This window comes from Conger conger, chromosome 1, assembly GCF_963514075.1.
Source record: "Conger conger chromosome 1, fConCon1.1, whole genome shotgun sequence".
Taxonomy (NCBI): domain Eukaryota; kingdom Metazoa; phylum Chordata; class Actinopteri; order Anguilliformes; family Congridae; genus Conger; species Conger conger.
In genome coordinates this window covers 69,265,454-69,291,867 of record NC_083760.1, presented here as the reverse complement: position 1 = coordinate 69,291,867, position 26,414 = coordinate 69,265,454, and the positions used below count along the sequence as shown (strand labels likewise).

The window sequence follows — 26,414 nt, the reverse complement described above, 5'->3', positions numbered from 1 at the left end:
GATGGTGCCCAGACCCCCCCGTTTCACTCCTGCATCTTTCAGTTTCCTGAAGCTACTCCTGTCGTGTGCACCCTGCAGCCTGCACCTGACGACATCATCAGCTGCAGAAGATGAACTCAGGCCTGTGAAGCTGCTAGTTACATGGTTACAGTTGTAAGCACAATCTAACCACGGTATGCATGTGTGCACTAGGGGTGCAATTTTAACAAAACGTGTGGTTCATGGGTTTGGTGTCAGTCGCGGTTCAGTTTGGTTCTGTAAATTATGGGTAAACCAAAAGAGAACTAAAAGTGCCATTGCAACAATGCCAATCTAATTTCAAAATATATGATAAAAAAAGTTATTCTAATGGTTATTAAAAATCATTATCAAAGGCATGAAGACAAACAGGTTTTCACCCATCAGATTGAAGATTTCTTTAGAAAATACTAGTTTTTCTACTTGCGATTTCATTGCAGTTGAAACCACTTTGATGAATTTGTAACAGACACACCAGAGTCCTGTCAATGGAAAATGTTCAATGTCTTAGCATTAGCATATGACACATTTGAGAAGCAGTGGTTACACATAGACGTTGAGTTTTCCACCACCATTTTTTTTTCCTATTACGAGCATTGTTAAGACTAAACAAATCATTATCACAGGCTTGGTTTTTCTTGCGCATTTGCTACTTCACAAACTGACCGACTGTTAGGTGCTTCAGCAAAAAGCCTATGCAAATAGTTCTGTGAGACCTTTGATTTAAATGAAAACAATGAGAGTTTAAATGATCTCTGAATTTCTTTTTCTCATTTACAACAAAGGAACAAAATAACCTTTACATGAGAAATTTTAAACAGCAAGTTGTGAGTGTCTATTTCATAAGCTAGAAAGAAAAGAAGATTTTTGAGGCAAGCGAACCAAACAGAACCGAATACATGCGAAACAATCCATGGGTGGCGAACAGAACATTTCCTTTTTTTATTTGAACCAATGCATTTAGAGTACGATCTCACACGGCACTGTCTAACCTCAGTGTAAAACACACACACACACACACACACACACACACACACACACACACACACACTCTAAACATAGTTACACTCTCTCTAACCACAGAGCCCAGTACATGTCCGTACATCTGCAGACAGGCATAAATAGACACACACAACGTATTAGTCACCTACTCTAACCACAAAGAGCAAGTCAGAATTGCACAATTATCAGAATAACTTCTAAAATTCACACAACATGATAGCATTATTTCTACAAAACTCTTCATATGGAAAAACACCAGAGAGGAAAAGACCCTCACAGTTTTTTCCTTCAGTCCAAAATACTCATGTGCAACAATTTGTTACTAAAACCAAAAACGTATAAAAAACACCAGAGTATTCCTGTGCAAGGTGAAGTGTTAGTGTCGTGGTTGCAGGACTGACCTGATATACACGCTTGTCTGGAGCACAGATCTCAAAACAGCAATCTTTCTTAGTATCTTTACGCAGCGTGCTGTTCATTTTCACCTCATAACCATCAATGCAGAACTCCCCCTTTTGCTGTTTATCTGAAATGTAAGAGTGAAACCAGACAGCATATATTTGAGAACATGCATATAAAATGTTTCTCATGCTTTTTTATGGATCATTTCAGTTATAGATATTATATATGTTTCTGATGGCTCAGACAGTTTGTGTGTGTCAGGAATGATATTTTAGATACTTTGATAGGTTTCTGTTGACCAGCTGGCTTTACATTGGCAGGTGTAGGGCTTTGGGGGTTTGTAGTCTAAAGCAGTAGTAGTCACAGTTTGAATGAAGAGTAATTAGAAATGTGAGGACCTCTACGCACATGTGTATGTACCATACCTTTCTCACTCCCGTAGTAATAGAATGTTCGGTTGCTAAGGGCACACCACCTCTTCTGCCACTCTGTTCCAAAGAAGCTGTGATCTAGGAGAAATACAACATTACTATCAAAATGCAATGCAAAGAAGCACTAATGGCTTCCATTTTTTTTCACAATTCCTATTTCAAATGAGATCTTGTGCATGATTCTAATATATCCACAATTAATAATACGGCGAATGTAGTTCTTCCTGTACCCATACTGCATTTACCCAATCAGATGGAAGTGATTTACATTCTCACTGTGTCTCCTGTTGCCACCTATGTCTGAGGGGAAATGCTCTGCTATTCTGCCATTAATGCTCTGGTGGGTTTTATTGCACTTTCTCGCCCAATCAACAGCAAATTGTTTATATATCATACTTTTTGCAACTGTAAGGTGATCCATCAGAGCATGTTTCTGTCTTGAATCAAACACTGATTGATCACATCTAATTAACAGTGACAATCAATCTAATTTCTGCTGTTACAGCATCATTGCTGTTCCTTTAAATACATCAGCTACAAACAATTTTTTTGTAAAAACAAGGTAAAACATGGCACTTTGGCAGCAACATCACTCATTTGCCTAAAATAAATTTTCACAGCAATAAAAGTTTGGTTACAACACACTTTCCCTTCTCTACCAATATACATGTAATTTACAACAGCATATCTGTTTTTTGTCAAATTCAATACAATGTAGGCTATGATCCAATGTTCATTTTATTCATGTTGTCTCACTTGTGACTTCACTTGTGTATGACAGCACCATTTTCATCTGTGTTTGGATCATATATACTAGGGTTGTGAAATCCCAGTTTTAGCGAATATTCTAGACAGAAGTAAGAACTACACCACTAGTCTACCACACGAATCACAAGATATTAGATACTGCATAGATTACTATAAAAATGTGCTAGTTCACCGATAACAGTAAAATATTAGCAAGAAATGTCTAAATAAATAACAATTGATTAAAAAATGTATACAAGGGATGAGCTAGCCAGCTAAGTTCACATGCTTTGTTTTTTCCGTTTTGGATTAAAGTAGGAATACCAGACCCATGACAGACAATTTGCGATACTTAAATCTGATCATTTTAATCACTTTCAAAATTTCTGTGTAACGTTTCTCGTTTTACACTACAGTATTTAAAACGTAGACCCACCTTTCCTACGCTTCTCCAAGTATCCAGCCTTGAATACAGATACAAGATCCTGGGCAGGTATGGGTGGAGATTGCTGAACACCTAGGAGAATCCAGAGGAACAAGTAAGAGCCTCCATGGGTAACATACACAAAATACAGGGAACTCTCCTATACGTCCATGCTCCACATAACAAAAGGTCATCACTTCGAGAATGTGCTGACTAATCAATTAAGTTCTCACCATTGAAACTTCATACCTTATTCAACTATGAAAACTGCTGACAAAATGGCTTAGTTCCTTGTGTCTTATTGCAAGAAAAGTTGTCTCCAGCCAATACAAGAGGTCTTGCTCGAAATGAAAGAATGAGAGCAAGTGTACAGAGAAGTAGGTCACATCCAGCACAGATGATCCATCTTTGAGAAAAGGTGAACTGAGGAGACCAGGGAGAGATGGTTTTGTCTTCTCCCTTTGTTACCAGGTTTGGGCCGAGGGGACGTGCTTCCGTCAAATCAGCCGACAGCTCCTCCAATTCCAGTAATCTGACTGTTTTGCCAAAGGCATGATGTGCAGTTTGCATAGTGTGCTTTTATTTTGACTTACTGCATTAAAGTTCTACAACATGCTCAGCTGGGAACACACAATTGGAATAATTAGGTTACATGAAATTCAAACTGCAATTCTACCGTTACATAACTTAGCTTGGATGCAGCACAAGCACCCATTTCTGCAGTCAAATATGAATGACAGGGATGTGCTCATATCTTCACCCACCATCAGTCATTAAAGGCCAATATGCTACCAGTGAATGAGATCAGTAAAGGAGTCAGTAAAGATTACATGTTGCATTTCATAAACCTCTCAATAGTGGACCATACCGGCTTGAATCTCTGTGCTGGGATCAGGGGTGACACCTCCCAGCAAGTCACAAAGTGCAATGAAGATCAATGAGTTGAGTGGTGGATGACAGTGGATGACTAATTCCAATAACCAATGCTCATGTCTGTTCCAGAAAAGAGGCAGCGGGCCCGAGCCAGTATCCCACTGAGCACTAGAGAGGGGGGAAGTGTTGAGTATCACTGATACACATTGTTATCTCACGGGAGAGAACAATATAATGTGGCACTGAAGGAACACGTGACCCGTATATGTTTTCATACCAACAACCAATCAACACAAAACAACCTCTATTTTCCACCATTTACATGCCTGGACACCTCCGATGCAATCAGTTGAGCGATGAAAGACTCCCTTTGATGACTGCATTTCAAGCTCCACTGCTTCCTTGTGTGAGACGTTTATTTCATGCTTGTTGCATAAACCATGGAAACAGAATAACATCACTTTCCTCACACACTGATCTTACTGGGAATTACCAGGGCTGTGGTTTAAATAAATAATAATGAGTTTCAGATAAATCTATCTTAGCCATCCTGACACCATATTATTTGTCATGATGGCTAAGATAGATTTATCTGAATAGACTGCCTGAGACCAGTTTGTTTTTCTTCCAGTGAAGGCAAATGGGTTTCAGACAACCTCATTTGAAAACTTGTCTTCCAAGTTTTTAGAAAAGTTCTGGAACACGAAATTACGTAAGATTATGAACCTGGTGCATTCAACCACTTCCATGATTCTCATCTTTGATCATGCCTTCACTAATGATTCACTATAGTCAATCATAGACCATGTCTTCATCTAAAATGAAACCATAACCACACCCTATACTGACCAATCAGAAACATTGTCTTGCACCCCTAACAACAGACAAACAGGTCCATCACATCATTACCAGCCACAAACGCATTGAGTGTCAAACAGAACATAGAACCACACAATCTTCACACAGTGCCTTGTGTTGGGTGGATCGCTCAGAGTGCAGAGATGAGCTTTGCGGCAGAATGAAGAAGGTGCCAGCTCTCTCATTTATCAGTGTCACTCTGTCACCGCTGTTTAAGCCTGCACTGTCCATGTCTTCATTAGGGCTAAATTAATATGAAATATACCCTGGATGATTTATTAGCATCAGATCATGGCATGGTTGTTAACTCACATGAGAAGATGACAAGTAAGCTTGGACTTATTTTTTTTCCTCAAGGTGAAAATGAAAGTGGTGGTAGCAGAGTGATTGGTTCTGGAAGGGAGGCATGGAGAGACATCTTTGGGGAGGTCAGGAACTAGATATTGTCATCATCCAGAGACTCTCACCAAGTTATGTTTTTACTTTCCATCCAATGTTGACACATCAGCTTTTGAAAGGGACTGCTGGTAGGCAACCATCCCTTCCAACATGTGATAGGTGACACGGATCTGTCAGTAGAGATCAGAACATTCCACTTACCATAAATACACTCTAACTGCACTAACACCAATATTTACATATGTCTGCAGCCCAAATGCGCAGTGTACCTTGATGAACTCAAAAAAATTATGGGTGTCAAGAGAAACTGGAGGAAATCACAACAAATAATGCAAAAAACAGTGCTTGTCAGTTCACCACATAAAGACATTATTCTCAGGTCATTATTTTCCAAAAACATGATATCCCTGCTGTATCTTTCCGTTAGACGTTTGGCAAAAAATCACAATTTTTTTTAATGATGACAGAAGACATTTTGATGCAGATACCTCGTAGTCCTGCATTCTGCCAAACTGGCAGAGCTTTCCGGATGAGAAAGCAGAGGAGAACAGGGACATTAGGGAAGCCATCACTCTTCTTTGTCTTCAATGGATAGCGAAACAGTGAATCTGTCACCTCTCTGACAATAACATTCATTATCGATGTAAATGCTACGCTTGCCTCTGTCATTTTTCCCCGCTGCAGATCATTCATCGATATCTGCTCACGAGCGGGGCAATCCTTTATGAGATTGAGGGCACGGTTGATGGGAGGTTGGTTCAATACACTTTCACTTAATCCCACTTCATCCTACTATGACTGCCATTCATTTCCTCCCGCCAATAAAACACATTTCACCTGTCACCTGCTCACCTGCTAGCCAGCTTGCTGTCCCAGCCCTCACTACTTGATGAGATTGCAAGAATTGTCATTCCAAGAAACACTCTGGATTGGATTGTTCCTCTGACTGGCTATCTTCATTTCACAACACACACCACTCTCCACAAGATAATAACCAGAAAATAAGTTTTCCGTTGGTCTGATACACACAATCTTCTGACTGTAAAAGGTGTTATACAAATAATATTGATTTGAATCTTGATATTCTATCCATGTGTAGGGGTGGGATATCAGTTATGCACCTTTGCTGTCAATCAAGAAGACTGAAGTATCTGAACCAACAGCAGCCCCAAAGTGGAGCATTCAGCTAAAGCATTCCTGAGTGACATGTTTTGTTGTGTCTTCAGACCCCCGGACCAAGTCCAGTAGCAACTGTGGCCACAATATCCGTGGGCTGATGGACAACCATAACCTCACCCAGGTGCACATCAGCAGGTACGGAAACCTTCATCCCACTGCTCAGCAGCATCGTTGGTTAATCAGGCACCTGCAACGTGGCAGTGTCAGCTGGGAGACTGAAGAATGGAAAGAAGCAGTTGGCTTGAGGAAGTGTAGACTGGTCTGCATCCTCCCAATAGCAGGACGATACAGGTGAACAGCAAGAGGCACCTTCCCAATATGGATGAAAAATCAGAGGGTAGAGAAATATCAGGACCAATGGAGCACACTGAGCGTGAGCTGGTATAGAGCAGCGCATTAACAGCAGTCCTGCTGATAAAATACCATGACATTCTGGAATGTTACCCAGCAATAGGAGTCATATGACAGGAAGCTGACCTCTGCACACTGTAATAACAGACCTCAGGTCCACACATAAAGGACTGTAAATTCATCACCTCCTGTGTCTCGCCATCTCATCCGTGGCTGACCTCACCCCAGCCTGCTGTGGAGGCTTGACAGGGCATCAATCTAAACCTTTAAGAGGAAAAGCCTCTCCTCAGAAAAGGCTGGTCAAGATTGGTCAGGTTGACTTGCTGGCTATACACTTTTCTATCTCTGTCTCTCTAGCTGTTTCTCTTTCTCTTTCTCTTTCTCTTACACACACACACACACACACACACACACACACACTCACAAGCTCAGAACTCCCCCGCCCCCTTGATGCACTGCTCACTTTTACTGTAAATTACCACCAGTTTGGCGGAAACTGCCAATACTTCCTCAATCTCCCTTGTCACAATACAGAGCTATTTTTGTTGGAAGGACAGTTATTTTCATGGTCAAAGAGACAATTAGCAGCCACTGACCCAAGAGCATCATAAGGCTGTAGGTTCAAATCACAGGTGTGTTACTGTTGTTGAACAAGGTACTTGCGAGAACATTAACTTGTGGGTGAGCTCAAATACTGAGGTTGATTCAGTGAAGACAGATATTTTTGGCAGTGTGCAGTTAGCTATTTCCAACTTATTTATGGCTCTATGCACCTGCAGTACATTTTTAATGATTTTTTTCTTTTTTTTTTTTACAAAAAACTCAATGGATGTGCGAAAATGTTCCACTCTTTTTCTCCTCAGCAAATGTGAGGCCCTGCACTGCACTCTGCAGCCAGGCCTGGACCTGCCCACCATCTGTCATCCACCCTGGGCTCCGCCCAGCCCGCTCTTCCTGGTTTACTTCTAATTGCACTTAATGCTGCACTAATTGTTTCAATTGGGAATAATTTTGTACGGACAAAGTTGACTCGTGTTATAGAGCCGGGGGCAAACTTACACAGGGAGTTGGCAAGACCAATCTTTCATCCCTGCTTAGCCTCGGCCCGCAGGTGCCCTGGGGGCTGAGTGGAGTGGTGGGGCTGGCTACCCTGTGACCATGTCTCTCACAGGTTGGAACTTGGATTCACGTGATTAATCATTTCAGCGAGCCTCGTGGTACCTCAAGGGCACAGGTCTGTGATGTATGAACCATGCCATAGCAATGGGTCCAAGAGAACAGCCCTGCACCCCCCTGATCTACTGCGCACAGTGAACCAGGCCTAAATCGCGGCACGTTTAATCACGCCATCAGAAACCTATTCTCCCTCTTATGCTCACATTTTCTCTAAATACCTGGATGAACTGGAATATGCAAACTAATCACATTGGGTCTCTAAACCAAACTTTCTCCTCTGCTCCTCATCCTTCTTGTGCTTCCATTGGAAGGAATTTCGTAAATATCTGCTCTGTGGCATCTGCAATTAACAGTGACATTAGACCTTTAGTGCATTAGTTTTACAGATTACTTCCAATTATGTCCTTTAGCATCGGAATTTTGCTGCAAAAATGACTCCATGAATTGATTAAAGCTTATTACAGAGAATCCCAAAGACCCCTTTTTTCATGCGCAAAAATCCATCCATATCCATAAACATCCATATCTTGCAAAGGAGATAAGCGTTTCCTCATTCAGCACACTGATCATATGCTTAGTGGATGGCATCCTCAAAAAGAAAACATGGCTCAAAATGAACATGAAATAGAAGCTGATATACTATTATCCACAGGGAACTACAAATGAAGGCTGAGAAGTTGGGTCACATGATGAGGTCGTTCATTGTGTAATGCACATAACACATTGACACATTGTCGTAAAGCTGTTTTAAAGTTCAGGAATCCTCACAATGTCATAATTCTTTAGTTCTGCCAGCAGCTTTACATAGGATTGCAGTAGGATTGCAACAGGTCAGGAAGCTTTGACAGAAGCCCTCTTTTTTTGCAGCATTCCTAGCAGCATTTTGCTTCATCTATCGCACGATCAGAATTTGATGTTTATTTTCATCACTAATAATCGGAATGCATCTTGTGAACACGCAGCTACTTCATTAAGTGTTGTGCAAATGCTAAACTTCTGTCATTAGGAATAGCGTTATACGGATATTAATACGGATAGTCTGGGCTACTAGGAATAGCCTAATACGGATAGTCTGGGCTACTAGGAATAGCCTAATACGGATAGTCTGGGTTACTAGGAATAGCCTAATACGGATAGTCTGGGCTACTAGGAATAGCCTAATACGGATAGTCTGGGCTACTAGGAATAGCCTAATACGGATAGTCTGGGCTACTAGGAATAGCATAATACGGATAGTCTAGGCTACTAGGAATAGCATAATACCGATAGTCTGGGCTACTAGGAATAGCCTAATACGGATAGTTTGGGCTACTAAGGATTTTGCATGCAAATTAAAGACTAAAAGGAATTATAATTTCAGATATCTAATATCTCTTATTTTCAATAGGTTTCACATTATCATAGTGGGTGAGATAAAGCTAGTCGGCAACTATTTTAAGATATCGGTGAACGTCATGCTTAATTTGTAGCAATCACTGAAATATCAGTCTTGCGCCATACATTGTGTTTATGCTCTCAAATTTAGCATTATAAAAGCAGGGATTCAGCCCAAATTTTTTGTTTACAAAACAAAGTGGCTTACAATGCTGGTTCATGTCCTGAACCAATCAACAATAAGCTTGCCCTTGCATGTCCACATAACAGTGGCCTAGACATAAGTAGATGCATTGTTGAGACCAAAAGTTTCACCAATGGTAGACAGACAACTGACATCCTTGGTACCATCTAATAGTAAAATGAGAATAAAATTGGAAAGAGCTTATTGCTCTTAATTCTCAGCCTCATAATTGCTTCCTTGACTACCATTGCGTCTGGTCCTCTGGCCCAATAACAGACTCTAAAGGCAATTAAAAGCCTAGAATCAAGACTAGATACTGAAAGCTGTTATACCTGCACCAAGGGAGCGATTGAATACACCTGACTAATCAGAAATAGCTGAAAACCCAACTGGGAGGAGTGTCTATCTCTCTATGAGCAGGGCCAACGGATGTTATGATTTTCGTGTTGTCACAACATTGCAGTTTTCTACAGAAGCTTTTACAATGCAGCTTAAAAAAATGTTATGTCCACAAATTAGCTTGGTTATCTTCTACAAAAACAAAATATAGTCCAACAAATAAATAAAATCCGAAATAAGCATAGTGAAAACCAAATGAAAGTTCACCGAAGGCTCCGTTTGAGATGCACAATGTTTTATAGATGACGGATATAGATGAGCACAAACCTTTTTGTTGATTTTGTTACATAGCAAAACAAAGTGATTGACAAGCAACAGCACACAGACTGAAACAACAGCGGCTAAAATAGATGAAACTAACTTTGAAAAGGGACTCTTAGGGTATATCAACCAGAGCGATCATTCTTTCCATTCCATTCTTGCACTTGATTTGTTTCCAACCCAGGTGCGCATACAGTATGAGGGTGACTTGCAGTTTACATTTTTATAAATTAGTTCATACAGCTTAGCAGTTTTCCTCAAGCAATGCTCGCTTGAGAGTGGGAAAACAATGCTCCAGCCTACCGGTTCTAAGCACAATTCCTAACTACTGCTGTATGACATGTTGGCATGTGCACTCAGGGGCACTTAGTGATGACTAAGACCATCCGTTCAAACACTTCAGTAGGCCTTCAGTAGCTATATAAGAGCTGGAAGAGATGGAGATAAACAGATTTGAGAAAAGGGGTGAGAGAGGGGTGAAAACAGATAAGGTGTTAGATAATGTGAAATGGAGTCTGCTTGCACACACTGCAAGGCAGGAGAAGAGAGAGGGGGAAGCTTTTGATTGACCATTTTTCCATCCATATGCGGGAAGATGCCTTTAAGAGATGAATAATTCAGTTAGCTCCTGTGGGGCAATGTGAGGATATTGATTCCAGAATGGTTTCTATACCAGTGGCTGTGCTGAAAATGTATCCAAGTTCCCCACAGGAGCTTCAGAAGTGTGCATTACTTAAGGTCTCCCTTGATAGGACACAGGTCTAACACACACAAAGCAAAATTATAACATTGCTCGCACACAAACAAACTTACACCAGGACCTGTTAGAAATATCAGCTTACTCACAGCAAGCCAAAATGGTTTGTACCAACAAAACAAAAACTATTAAGGTAATTTCTCAGCTTGGTATTTCATATTTCCACTTTGGACTGTGCCCAACTACCTAATTTGCACTTAATTCAGTTCAACTCATTAACCTCTTCCAAACAACAATTAATCCACAGAATAATCAATTACTTACTAATAAATACAAATAGCTTTAATTTGTTTCAACTCCAGATACACAGTTCTTCCACTTTTAGACCTATAGTTGAATGGTTAGCTGAATATTTGACAACAGTAATTCATATCTGATATTCCCCCCGTCAGTTTCATTGCTAGACCAATACAAAATGGTAGAAGCCTGCAATATCACCAACTTCAATATTCATTCCATTCCAACTATTCATTAGTAACCAAACTACAGAAGACAAATGTAATGCACATTACTGTCATCCTCAAAGCATTTTGACCATGCATACTATTTTACACACACACACACACACACACACACACACACACACAATGATATGCTGGTTGAGGAGATTATCGTCTTCAAACTCCAGTTGTTTACCGTTCATCAGCTTACAATAACGTCCCTTCTCCTTTCTCCCTGCCAGTGAAGCGCCTGTCCGAAAGGGCTTTCTCCTTCCCAGTCTCTTCTCCACACAATTGCTAGGCTGCTGCTGTTGCCAAGATAAAGGAATCCCTTTCTCTGCTCAATGCTCCTGTGTTTGAGAAGTGACCTCTAAGCAAACCCACCACTGGTGATGCTCATTTTACTCTCAGCATTACAGCAATGCATTCTCACACACACTTGCACACAAACCCTGACATACAAATGTGCAAGCTCACATGTGCACAAGTACAAACACAAAGGCATGTGCACTTGCTCACTCACACTCATGCATTCCCAGTACACATCATTCATACGTCTGCAATATACTGGACTTATGAATATGGCTATTTCACAGTGGGTAAAAAATAAATGTAAGATTACAGTGGGCGATGACCAAGACTTGAACCAGAATAACATAATTACACCCGTTTCTTGAGCCAATCCTATTTCAGTGTCTGACATTTCTGATCATAATATTTAAACAGCCATTGGTAGCATGTCAGGCTCTTCCTAGCTGGAACAGCATAAGTAAAAATTTTAACATTTTCTTCTATAGTTTTTCAATAATAAGCTGCGTGCCAAAACATCATCTGCTGCCTATTTCTTGCCACTTCTGTTACAAGTGTCAAAATAAAATTATGAATGACATATATTTATGTTATCATTGTGAGTTATGGAAATAAGCTTGCAACACTTGTAAGCTCCGACATACACCTTTATTGTGTAAAACCGACAATTCAATCCATCAGGCTCTTCATTTGCCATATTTTATGATGCCAAATTATTTATTTCTTATAAGAACGCAAGTGAATTCATTTTGAAATGTCCTGCATTCCAAAGATGCAGCATTTCATGGGCCATCACAACCACAACTAAAAAATCTAATACATAAAAATCTTCAGGCAACACAGCATGTTGTTTTATGAACAGAAGCAAGCACTTAATGTGCCATCTGTAAAAATAAAGGTATTGATCATGATTAAATCTTCATAGATTTATATAATAACAAATAGGAGGCATGCAAGTGTGGCAGAAATATACACAGATCTTCCAAGCCACTCCTTTGAGGTTTAACAGGGTATTAAATCACTGCTATGGCAGAAGGCCATTGAACATCACCAACATAACTCACACCGCTTGAAACCTAAAAATCTCAGAGTCCTGACATGCAACCCTTCAATCGCCCCTCATTCTCTACACCAAACAGCTGGTTCATCTCTGGAAGTCTGCATGTTTTACAGAAAGAACAGAAAGAACAGCAGCCCTGGGGGGGGGGGAACACAGAGCTCTGTGTTCTGTGTAGAGTCAAATATACACTCTCTCCCCCTAAACGCAAACTATGCTCACTGCTCCACATACAGGCCCACCACCCTTAAAGCATTCCATTAATGTCTGCTCAACCCTAACTGCTCCTAAGGCATACATGCTAATTTTCAAGATCCAGTGCAAGTCCAGTCAAACATCTGTTCTACTGTAATACGCCCTTTATCACAGCAGAGAACATTAGACTTTACAGACGCTGTTTATACCATTTGTATCGCTGCATATGTTCGTCAAATACAGGCAGTTTGTGTTTATTGAGAGAATAATTAATGAGTCATTTTCAGTGTTTGTGTCGGAATATCAAACATCGAGTGGAGACCCGGCTGATCCCTCTTTGACGATTACCATCACATCAGCCGTAAAACAGAGGATGGATGTGGCCAAAGGGACAGCTCAGCACAGTTCAAACATGGCACTCCTGCAGAATCACTGCCAAGGGGACAAATGATAGCTATGCTGTGTCCACAGCAGCCACAGCACAATCTATTGCGCTTTCAAAGTCACACGGCAGTCACTGAGGCTTGTAGCGCATAAATCATTAAAAGCACAAGAGCAACATCTGAGCATAAAGAATTCCAAAAATATAGGCTGCTGTTGCTACCAGTACAGTTTCTCATGCTCCATGATGTCACTATGCAGGGTACACCAGCAATGCTCCACCTGGGAACTGAACCAGCAGCTAATGGGATGCAAGACCACTACCTTAACCACACCGCCACATACCGCGCTCCAACTGGTTAAGCAGCCATTTAAAAAACATAAGTCACCCAGAGATCACGCACCATCATAAGGGGTGTCCTCATCCTTGTCCGTGCGCTCCGAGTGCAGTGACCCTCCATCGTTGTTGCTGTCCCCTTCGTCCACCTCGTCTGAATCCTCTGTGTCTCCTAGGTTACACAGTTAAAGTCCATTTGTTCAGATTGCAAGCCATTAACATGATCAAACCAAACCACATATTTCCCACCAATCAACAGACCAGCTATAATAGCCAGGAGGTTTCTTAAGCAGCTATGTTTATCTGTAATGGCCACTGTAATAATCAAACAAACTGGGCAATTATTTAAAAACATTTTTGAGAATCCCATATCAATGAAACGTTTTTAAACACCAGAGAGTGCATTTTCACGACAGTTTAATTGATTATCAACTTTAAAACGTAAAGGTACTTGATGCTAAACTAATGGCTGCTCAGCTCTATGTGTAACACCTAATCCACCAAGTCATTTTCCTGTGATGAATTGATCTGAAATAGCCACTCTCTTTCTCTTCAGTTGTGCCTTTCAAACCGCTACTGTTATAGGCTTTAGCCATGCTCACAAAGTAATCGGCTTCAGGCAAGCCCGTAGTCTATAAATGATCTTCCTGTATCAATACAGGCCAGACTAAACAAGCTGTATACTGTAAGTATGATTGTGAAACCGGACCAAAAAAAGGACCAACAACCCATGTGTAAAATTAAATGGGAGAGTTAGGATACACAAACCATGTTTTCATGAACAACTTAGGCCAGTGGTTAGCCAAAAATATTAGCACAGACCAGACCTTGCTGTTGTTATTTGCAATGCAAATATGATTCCGACACTTCCTCATGGCTCAGCTCTGGTTTCCTGTTTGTTTCACAAGGCAAGGCTTTCTCTAGTGTTTAGGTCTTAAGCCCAGATGACCACTCAGCATCAATTCTACATCCCAGTGACGCAAGCACTGATTTTCATTAACCAAAATTACTTAGTGGCCCAAATGCAAACAAACCCCCTCTCAACACTCCTAGGATTGAGTGAAGGTTTTGGTCTAGCATGGTCTGTTGCCACAAGGAATATGTGTATTTAAAAGTGAGGTTGAGCAGTGAACTATCTCTATCACATATACACTCACACACAGCACTCACGTTTTTCCTTAAAGTCATGAGGGTAACTGTAAAAGACAAAAATACAAGTCAGGGTTAAAGTGACACAATCACATTTCTAATTTTCTATTTTCCAGAGCAAATGTAAACAAAATACACATGAAAAAGCAAAACTATACATCTATCCCTACTTTTGTAAAATATAGGGAATACATAGCTAGGCTTCCAAGCTACAGGTGGCAAATGGCTTTTTATCACTTTACACATATTTGTATATCACAACTATGACTGATTTGAGTCGGTATGAGTATGAATTTAGCTCTTGGGAACTGGCTGATCATGATGCACTGCTGATCAGAGACTAGACATAACCAGATAAAGTCACCAGTAACCAGTATGCTCACAATAGGTTAAGCCTACATGTACAAAGTGAATACCAGTAGAATTGTCTTGGAAAGGTAGTTTTAACTTGTCCAAGTGTAGCATCGAATCTTGCAAATACTTATTTAAATAGCATCTCTTTATATTGGTTCATATTTATCTAGATCTGGTTACCAAACTTGCACTGCAATGAATTATATAACCGTTTGGAATCGTCAAAATGTGCAATGACACTCACATTATCTTAACATCTTTCACCTGGGGGCATGTTTTTATAGCCTTAGAACATCCATTATGAATGTCTGCATAAAATGAGCTTGTAAATCAAGGGTGTATACCTCAATTTGGCCTCTTTAATCCGTTTGAGAAATAAATCTCGTTTTTCTTTCGCCTTCTTGCTCAAGGTTTCTCCTTTAAGTCCATCGGACAAAAAAGACTCCAAATCTAAAAACGAAGGCCAATATGGAATGTGTCACAATACATTGTTTTATATGTGTAGCCTAGATAGGCTACGTAGTTAGAGAAAGTTAATCTCGTATAATAGCAGATACACGTTTCTAGAACATTCACTACTGAAAATATAACTTCTCATTATATAGCTAAACCATCAACATACATCTAACTTTTGCAAACATAGCAAAAAGTAGGAATTACATAGTAATATTTGCATGCTATACGTGGCAGAGTTCTATTGCTTTTCCGCGACTTTACCACACTGACAGGTACCGTAATTTTGCATTTATGATGTGCAGACTGAAGAAGAATTCAGGATGCATGCATGGGCTACTTCATGCAGTGTCTGCTTTGGCCAGTAGGTACAAATAGCCGACAACTTTAGAGACGGATGTTAATCAACTGTAGCTACTAGAAATTACATAAAAACTGCAGGTTATTAATTCTACATTTCGTCGAGAAATCCAACTGAATTATTCAGAAATTATTAAAATGATTTAAAATAAAATAAAAAGAATTGTCAATGAAAAAAATAGCCTCATATCTGCACTATATTTCAATGAAGCGTGCAAATGAATTACCATTCGCATAACTGTTACTTCAGCAAATGTATTATTAGTATCTGACATTATATCATACGAGGACTATTTAAAATCCCCATTACAAGATTAGTTTTCACTCTACTCATTTTCCGAGTGAGTATGCTACTTGAAAAACAGACGTTTCTCAGAAATCCATGCGTTTTACCGATTAAATACTTCCTCTTTTAACTCTAAACTATAGGCAATAATGCCGCCAGCATGCATTACTAGTCACCGTGGAGTACGCGCACCGTTTCATTGAAAAACCAACTTTAAGCATGCACTGTTTTCTTAATACCTGAAATGAGAGCAGTTAAATCTTCAGGAATCGGCTGCATGGTGGTGTGCACTTGTACGTGTTGCTCCTGTATTCAGCCAGCGTAACACGGAAGTTAGGTTAAAGCCTGCTATCGTGTCATACGGAAGCTAACAGAAATGTTTGATTAGTGTGGTCAAACAGACTTTGTTCGGCCTCGACTTGAGAAACAGCATTTGCTCAGCTCTGAATTTAACTTCCTCTTTCTAAAATCAACTTCTTTTCGTAATGGGCTCTCGTCCCAGAATTCTCGTGTGAGTCCATCGTGAATTAAGTATCCTTCTCGAATTGTAGCTACAGCATCTACTTTCCCGTAGGCTACTTGGACTGAAAGCTGTGTCACCATATGGGAAGTAACGGGATGCTTTTCAGTCTGTGCGGGCAATAGTTTTTCTGTCTCACAACAATCATTAGTGAGCTATCAGAATGAACCAGCCTACTTTCCAACCTAGCATTTGTCGAAATTGACTTCAGTTCAATTTCTTTTCCTCAAAGGAAATACATTAAAATAAAAATATTTTTATTTTAATGTTTGAAACAATGTGTGGATACATATGAGATGAAACGTCGCGTGAAAACAATGTTTACTGTACTACAATGTCATTTAAGATGTAAGATCACAAATATCTGATTAGAGCAGTCTTAAATGAACATTCTAATGCTGGAAACAATCACGACTGGTAACTGAAAGCAATGGAGTTCTGGAACACCTCAGAATGTCGAAAAAACTTTTTTTTTAAACCTAAAATTGTTAAACCAACATTCGTATGTTGGAACTTGACCCATATAATAGAACACAGTTGGTGATTTTAGCCTCCTTTATTTAAATTTATTTTGCACACTGACAGGCGTAGACAGTAGATTACAACTCGTACAAGTGAGCAGTAAACGGGTAGGTGCAGAGGACGCACGACACGCGTTTTTTTCTCAAAAAGCATTGTCCCTTATCCGTACAAGTTCGATCAATGCGGCAGTCACCACTAGGGGTGCTGTTAGTCACAATCTGGGGGTTTGTTCAGAATTTCAATCATCCGATAAATCAACTTTACAGACAGGCAGCCCAAGAACCCCAGCAGACATACATAGGCTACATTTCCCGCTTTTCTGCTCACATTTTTATGTGTGACAGATTTAATTCTATATGATATATAGATATATGTGTTAAATAATGATACATTGATACAATGATACATATATATACACCTTTTTTTAGTTAATTATTATATCAAGCAGATGCTACTTCTCACATGTTGAAAGCAGCAACCAAGACCACTGAAGAAAATAACCCATTAGCTTTTTTTGTGAGAAAAATATAAATATACTGCTTTACCACAATATTAAATGTTCCAAATTCAAAGGCCAGCTCTCTCTCTCTCTCTCTCCCTCTCTCTCTCTCTGCATTCTTATTTTTGATTTACTAAATGAATCCAGTGGTCACATTTTAAACAAATAATAATGAAGAGCACAAATCACACAAAATTAAAGAATGATGGAGAATGTGGTGCATGTGGACATCAGCTCATCCATCGTGACTTAGCTGAGGCTGAGGGTCTGTAGGGTTGTGACCTTTTCTCTCTGGATAATCCACACTCAAAAGCCCTAATTACTGCTGCAGCTCCATGGCCCCTTCAAATGATGATCAATACACTTGATCAGGTCTGCATATTTGACTATCAGACACTGCCAGTGTGTGCACCAGTTTCTCTTCTACTGGCTGGTGGTGTCCAGCCATATATGTTGGCCTTCATGTTTATATCATCTTTATATAAACCCAGAATCACGCTAATTTTGAGTTTAATCAAAATTTATATGAAGTCGTTCCAGCTCCAAATGAGTATTGTTGTGGTGCACTGAAGAAGCACACATTGTCTCATTAAATACATTTGTTTCATTTGTTGTCAATAACTACAGTAAGCAGAGACTTCCTGGTGACAAGGTGGAGCCTGGGAAGCTCAAAGCAGTCAGAAAAAACAACCAGGATGAACTTGGTTGAAGAAATAAAATATGTCACTCTACATCCCATGAAGCAACATGTCAGGAGTTTCTATGTCAATGAGGGGCAGAGGGCTGGAAGGGTTCCCCTCTCCCAGGGATGTGAGAGGTACTCCTGGCACCAGGAGGAGTTATTTTATCTCCTGCCCGTACTTAGGTGTAGAGCCCGTATGTGATTGCTTTCCCACATCTGGATCCCTCTCCAGTTCTGGAGAGCTTCAGAGGCACTGTCAGTAGCCAACAGCCCCAAGCCATGGTTTGACAGCATTTTTTAATTCCCCTCCTACCTTCGTCCTCCTGCAACGTGTGCACGCACACACACACACACACACACACACACACACACACGCACGCATGCAAACATGCACAACCACACAGAACCAGAAATAACTGTTAATATAATGTATTGGAAGTTGCACAAATCAGTGTACACTCAGTGTGCATTCAACACCTTAGACTTGTGAATAGAGTAGTAATCCCTGTGATAAGTAACCCTTTAAAAAAAAATTTTTTTTTTTAGTTTTTAAAGATACCAATCACAGAAAGGGATACACTACAGAAAGTACAGTATGTATTCTTAGAAGTGTATGAATTAAAATGATCAAAATCGTTAAATGTTGGCTACAATAAACAGAAAATGTTAGCATTTAGGTGTTTAATTGATATGCTGGATTAAATCGTCAAAGTCCAAACTGCATTGTGTAGAAGGCTTGTCATTGTGAAGCATTCTATTCCTAATTTGGAATCCTGTTCAAGCATCATATAATAATTACAATCAAAATTTCTTTGGGGACCTCTGAATACATTATATGTGCTGTGAACATGAGCATACGGCATGAGGTAAAGACACAGGGGGTTGTGCAAAGCAGTCTGTAAAAGGAGTTAAAGAAAGTGCAGGTCAGAGTGCCAGTGAAGGCAGTTGAGTTTAGATAGGACAGAGCTCCTGAATCTGGGCCTGAGGGGGATGGTTGACAATCCCAGGGGAACCATTGTTGCTATACCCTTTGGCAAGTTTATTTACCCAAGGTGGTCCTATGGAAGAGTTCACCTTTGTAAACAAATGCCTGAATATGATATGTAAAACAGACAGCACTGTTCACTGCCCTCAAAGGGTGTCTACTAAGCAAATAAATAAGCTACTGTCATGGCATGAAGTGGATGACAGTTCAGTTAGGGGTGAGGCAACAGGGAGAGCTCTGTCAGTATATCCAGCCTTACAGTCCTGTGTAAGGAGGCCAAGAACTTTTCATCTGGACCAAAGACTCGTGCTTGTCACTCTCTGGTCAATCACTGACACTTGAACCTCTGTTGACCGGCCTGTGACTGCAATCTGCACAGGGGGGAGCTGAGAGACAGCTTGACCTCTGACCCAATCCTCACAGAGAGAGCAGCGTCACACCTCATCTCCTCACGGAGCTCTGTGTTTCTGTATTTCATCAGGTCCAGGCTTGAGTAGAGGCCCAGCAACATCCAGCAGAGACAGCGGGGGTGTGCGTATGTGAGTGTGTGTGAGAGAGAGGGGTCATCTAGAGAGCAGTGAAGTAAAACTTCACTCAGGGTCTCCCTATAGCATTAGCAGAACATACAGCCTGGTTTTACCAGCCCTTTCACCAGTGCCTGCATACTTCAGCTGGGCTAATATGATAGAGTGAACCCAATGCATACCTTCATAGGAAGCCATTAATCTGTGATAAAAAGGCTGATCTGATCATTGACGCTAACATAGAGCTACAGGGGAATGTGGCTGTTTTATGTCTCTTTCTGTGGCAGTGACTAAAGGCTCTCCTTCTCTTCCATCACGTTTGAAGACAGAATAATTGAAGCTGTGTCCCCAGAAAAGGCAGAGCTGTGTCCCCGATCGGCAGGAGGGTCTCTAAACCCCTTAATTGCTCTACTGAAAAAAAGATGACACTAATCCTGTTAAGTAGATGTTTATCTCAGGGAGGAGTGCAGAGGCCCAAGTGGCACTGGGATCGATCTACCAAACCATTTGCATGCAGGCATCTGCTTATTGCCTTGTTTTTTGACGCTGTTTGTCAAGGGAATGCCACTCTGAAGCTGTGAAATTAACATTGTTTTAATTTAGTCCTTGCATACTTTTACCCTAGGGCCAGTTAAAATGTGTTCCAGAACCAGTTTAGTCAAAAGGGTTTACTCAATATTTTTGAAGAAATATATCAACAAAATGTCTCTCCCTTGATCTAAGAAGAGGGCTTTAATGGCTGGCTTCTGGAATAATGGCATTGATTGTGTAGGACATAATCATGCTTGCCTACATAAGTGTTCACATTGTGTAAGAGTAAAAAGCTCAATACAGAATGAGTCTCTTATTCCTAGTGAATGCTAAAATTGTACAAAGGCACACAGTGCCTCGGGTATTGAATTAAATTGTGGTAATTGCTAATGTAATGCAAATCTATTGTGAATTGCTGAAATCAGCACTTGATATGCATCTATATATTTTTATCTTCCTCGTAGATATATCAATCATTCAAGACTGTCACTGCAAAAGCCAAATATGCAAAACAATATTCTGTAAGGAAAATAAAATAAGTCAGATGTTTGTACACTTTCGTAATGAAGTACTTGTCATGGGTAATACACGTGCAATGAGGCAGGCAATTGGGAAATGAATAGAAGAGACAAAGAAAGCTGATTCTTTAACATAACTTTGCACCTAATCAAGGCTTCCCATCTGAATATTGGCTGGAGTGGTCTTAACTCTCTCATCTGAATATCGGCTATCGCAGTGTTAACATGCACATCAGGGCTGAAGATGCCGTGGAGCCAAATGCCAGTCTATAGATCCAAGGGACAAAGATCACATCATCAGGCGGCGGACACCAGTGACATGTTGCAAGCAGCCAAATGATTGCTGCCAATGCATGGGCTGATGATGCGACTATAGACAGCACTGTCATTAGCAGGTCCCCACAGACTTTGAAGTCATTTCCACAGCAAAATTATAATTCTGAGCCTGGGTGGGGATCAAACCTTTGGCCTGTCTCCAGGTAAGGGAGCAGTGGGGGTCTGCAGGCTTCCGCACCCTATAGCTGGTGCCTACAGACACCCAGAGATCCTAAAGAAACACACGCAAACACAAAATTATGTGTACGTGTACCTTGAAATTATGTGTACAAGTTGTCACGGCTGTTCAGTGAAAATCAATAGTGAGATTCACATTTTTAATGGCCCTTGTTTAACAGTTTCACATGGTACGGACCAGTATAGGCACAAACTAAAATGTTGATACGAGGAAAGTGAGCTCCCCAATTTTTGAAATAAAATTTTTCATTCCAAAAATGTTCCATTCACATCACATGGTGTATTGTCAATCACTTGTCTCAGGGATCGGCAGACAGTCTGAGATTGCACTTCATATTGAAATTTACCGGATCCAGTTCAAGCATGAAAGGAGGTATACAAACTTTTTCAAAGCTAAGGATAAATGTGCTTTTTGAAAATCTGGGTTTAAGATCATCTTCCATTGCCCTTGCAGGTATACACTGGTGATGTTTTGATGGAAAAATCTGACTCGGACACATCACTGCAGAGCCTAGGGGGAAAATCTTCTGGGTTTTTTTTTTTTCAAGATTATCATACGCAGGTGGTGTTTTAAAAAGGCTTAGAGTTCATTTACACTTTACCTTAATACCTTAATTTGTCATGGAATTACTCCCCCCCCCCCCCCCCCCCCCCCCCATCACAATTTCAGAGTAAAACTGAGGCTTAGCTATGTATGCACCTGTAATCATATGTTGCTGTAAAGTAACAATCCATCCCCTTACAAATCCAAACAACGTACTTCACAAAATTGCCATTGTAAAATGATTATTTTGCCTATACCTACTGCATTATATAAACAATTTACCACAGTAAAAGTAAAAATCACAGTGTGAATGCAAAATCACTATGGCACTGTTAGCAATAGGGTCCCTATTGTGATTTGATTATGTCATCATTCACGACCTGATGATGATGAACTCAGCAGTAGATCTTTTAAAGAATAAATGTTACATGTATTTAAATTCATATGTTGCATCAAGGCACCTTGAGTTGCTGTATTAGAATGTATTAGAATGTTCCATGCTAAGCGACTGGTCATCTGTAATACGACGGAAATATTATTTACACCATTAGTGATAAATGACAAACCCAATGAAGTCATCCACATTTTAAAGTAGTTGGGTCCAAATCTCTTGGACAGAAAATTACAGAAAATACAGACTATATATTTTTATTTTTTTTGTGATTATATTTGCTTGGAAAGCTGAGGAAATTTGCAGTAAACCAATAGGTTCTTGAAATGGTGTACATAATCTTGATTTAAAATGTTTTGACTTTGAACATGACTGCTACTGCACCTAGAATATGAAAAATAGAAAACAAAAGAATCAACTTAATAATACATATATATATAGTGAAAGCTCTAAACATCTTTGGTCATATTTCTCATCCTTTATATTCTTATTTTGAATTGCTTTGATCAGGAAGAAGGTACCCACTAAAGGTAACCAAGAATGGTGTAACACATTTTAAATTCACCTTTAAAACCGCATCAATTCTCTTTGGTACACTGTCCTGCAGTTCAGCTGCAAGGTTTTGTCTCACTTGCTTCTGGCTATCCAGGTAATCCCAGACAGCCATGATCAAGTTTTTATCTGAAAAATAGTATGTTACTTAAAATGTTTCTGAAAATATATAAAAATATCTTAGACCAAATGTATACATTTAAAATTCTAGGGCGCCTAAGACTTTTGCATAGTATTGTATGTATATTGTAATGTGCAGCAAAAAAAAAAACAAAGTTCCACCTCGTGTGGACAGTAAAGTCTAAAGTTTAAACCAGTACATTATGGCCACTTACTATGTCACAGTACTTTCTGTTTGTCCCAGAAGACATTCTGGTTCCTATCAGAACAAATGTTAAATGTAAGCAACATTTATATTAAAGTATCAATTAAAAAGAGAAAATGTTAAGGACCCTTGAAATTGAAATAAACACTTGTTAATTACAATATGTCATATCATTGGCATAGTTAATAAATGAAAAGTTTATACCACATTTTTACCAAATGTTACATTTGTAATTTGTGAAAGATTAAATTGAATCAAAATCAATCTAGGCCTAGTTCTGGCTGTGTGTCAATGAGGTCCTTGTCTGAGGGTGTTGAAGTGGGAGGTTTACACCTGCAGAGGTTATACATGGGAGATGGTTTCATTGTGGATGTTTTGATTTATTTTCAGTCTGCCTTCAGTGCAGAGGTAAGGGTGTAACCAGATCTCCTACCACAGGCTCTAACAGCTGTGTGGACTTGGAACCAGCTGGTTTTGCAGCAATTCCTGTGTTCTCACCGCCTTTGGTCTTAGTTAGGTTGCAATTCCACACACACACACACACACACACACGCACACACACACACACACACACACACACACACACACACAAACATACACACACAAAAGACACCCACGTGCTATCCTATAATGGTATCCTTGTATCAATGTTATTTATGTACAGTATCATATTTTTCCTTCATGAACACATTGAAATAATACATCAACATGGAAGAGCAGAGTATACTCCATCCTATTTGTGGTTTCTGTATAGTGAATCCTATGAATTTCAGATACACTTGCAGGTCACTGATGTCTCCTTTAAACCCACAGCTTCTTTAATCCACTGATGATCACTCTGTAATGGATGGGATGAGAGAGGACACTCCACATCTCCCCTACCAAAGGGCTGAGATTCGAATGATCCATTTAGTACTGTATCATACATTATTTTAAATTCATCCAAAAGAACACTATCAACACTCAAATAAGCATGGTCACTCAGGGTTGACACCATTTATTTTTCCATGATCTGTATGAAGAAATGTATCCACAGAAATAAATGAGTTTTTTAAAGGGGCAGTTGCCCAAAACATGAAAGGAATACTGCTGTGCTTTGGTTGAGACAGGTTGAGACTGGTGGACATACACGTTTGCCATACAAAAAAGTAGTTTTTGATGAAACCATGTACTGCAACATTTGTGGATGTTTGTGAGTAACTGTGTCATTATATATGGAAAGAGACACTGCTGTTTAGTTTTTCCGATGTATATTTTTGGGGCTGTGAGTGCCTCAAAACTTCTCGGCACTTTGACATCCGTTGTATCAGGATGAGCTGCAGCAGATCCCGTCAAATCTCAGTGAAACAGGGCCATAGTAATGTTGCATTCACACAGATTTTTTTACATTTACTGTGGCACTGAAACAATCTTAATGGATAGACCGCCGGGTCAGTCAAAACATAGCTTTATTTCATTTATTGCATTTTATTAAAGATTATAGATGTCTGAGTGGTGCACAGCAGCCATTTTCTGCCAGAATACTCACCACACATTAGCTAAGGCGGAGAACCATTTTTGTCGCCAATTAAAAAGGGGGATGATTAGGTGGCAAGTCGAGATAGCCAGGTTGGGAATTTAGCCACTACACCAGGAAAATCCCTACTCACTGCGATGAGTGTCATGGGATATTTAATGTCACAGTGAGTCAAGACCTCAGTCAGGCTCTAATCCTACAGTACAGTGTCCCCATAACTGCTCGAGGGCATTTGAACAGAGGGAAGATTGCCCCCTACTGGTCCCCCAAAACCACTTCCAGCTATAACTTAAGTTTTCCCAGGAGATCTCACATCCACATTCTAACCAAGTCCACACTTGCTTAGCTTCAACCATTCAGCAGGAGCAGGGTAGGGTACATGATGGCATGACTGAAAGTAGTACATTGTAATAATTAAACTATATGTCCACTGCTGTCTAGGTATTAAGCTTTTGCTACTAGCTGCCAAGGCTTATGATCTGACTCATAGACAAATTAATGCCAGTTCCATACTCAGACAGCAGAACAATTTCTGTGTTTGGTTGCCTGGCTTAGTGAATCCAATGGTTCTTCACAGACAGTTATTCCTATGTGATGAAAAGCTGTCACCTGAAGGCATGTTGCTCCCCCTTCACTCACTGCTCGCATCAGACTTTTCATTATATCTGGGATTACTCTTGGGAATTTCACACCGGTCTCTATCAATCTGTCCTCACTGTGTAACATAGGTTTCACTTCAGTGTGTGATGTACACAGACATTGGAGATGTCTTCAAATTTTGTATATTATCCTCATTTCTCAAGCTCATTCTATTTAAGGGGCCTGTATTAAGTCCAGTTGGTTTGATATAACAATTCCTTTACTGTTTTGATTTTATGTAGACAGATTTTGTTCATAAGGAGGCAAACAAGTGTAATATAGATGGCTGGAATTCCACTGGTATCAGGCACACTGTGGGTGACTGAAGAGTACACATGTAAATGGCGACCATGTTTAAACAATAAACAATGCAGTGTGCTTGGAGGACAGAGAAGAAAGTGGGAACGGTGGTGCATCTCTCCAACCTCCAATTATGTTTGCACTTTAAAATATGGATAGCTTTCGACATACAGTATATGACATCTAATTGAGCACTTAACCAGACATACTATACATGGTACACCTAGGTTATAGTCTGTGGTACTGTGATTATATGGAGACAATAGGCCCTTGTTCAAAGCCAGGTACAACAGCTGTGCTCCCCCAGGGAGTTAATTTATGTTCCCAAACCAATATGTCTTACTGACAACGATTTTCAGTCAAATGCTAATGTTGACTGCATCTTTTTCCTCAGAACCAAAGGCTCTGTTTGAAATAAAATATTTATCAAAAGTGGGCAGCAGTGTAGAGAAATGTTTATTAAAATTGTAATGAAACCTACAACTTGGTATTTTACTGAAGCCATTCAGTAAAATATCTAGTCATATGTATAAGAACAATGAAAGCTTTGTCATTATGGACAATAGCATCTGTCACTTGCTTAAATCGTATACATTTAAACATAATATGTGATGGGGAAAAAAGACAATACACACATATGATCCTACTGCATTACTTACATATTTAGACAATTTCATCCTGTCAGCCACTCTATGGG

The 26,414-nt window shown here is 39.9% G+C and overlaps 1 protein-coding gene across 1 annotated transcript in view; it reads right to left on the bottom strand.

Annotated features, from left to right (window-relative positions):
* The window catches only part of skap2 (src kinase associated phosphoprotein 2), a 31,061-nt gene extending 14,338 nt beyond the window's left edge, over nucleotides 1-16,723 (bottom strand). The window contains exons 1-7 of the mRNA XM_061221254.1: nucleotides 16,396-16,723; nucleotides 15,402-15,507; nucleotides 14,725-14,750; nucleotides 13,622-13,726; nucleotides 3,037-3,117; nucleotides 1,848-1,931; nucleotides 1,422-1,546 (exon numbers count right to left, since the gene is read on the bottom strand). Coding sequence (XP_061077238.1) covers nucleotides 1,422-1,546; nucleotides 1,848-1,931; nucleotides 3,037-3,117; nucleotides 13,622-13,726; nucleotides 14,725-14,750; nucleotides 15,402-15,507; nucleotides 16,396-16,435 — 567 coding nt within the window. The 5' untranslated portion in view covers nucleotides 16,436-16,723. The remainder of the gene's footprint in view (nucleotides 1-1,421; nucleotides 1,547-1,847; nucleotides 1,932-3,036; nucleotides 3,118-13,621; nucleotides 13,727-14,724; nucleotides 14,751-15,401; nucleotides 15,508-16,395) is intronic.
* Nucleotides 16,724-26,414: the final 9,691 nt, after the last annotated feature.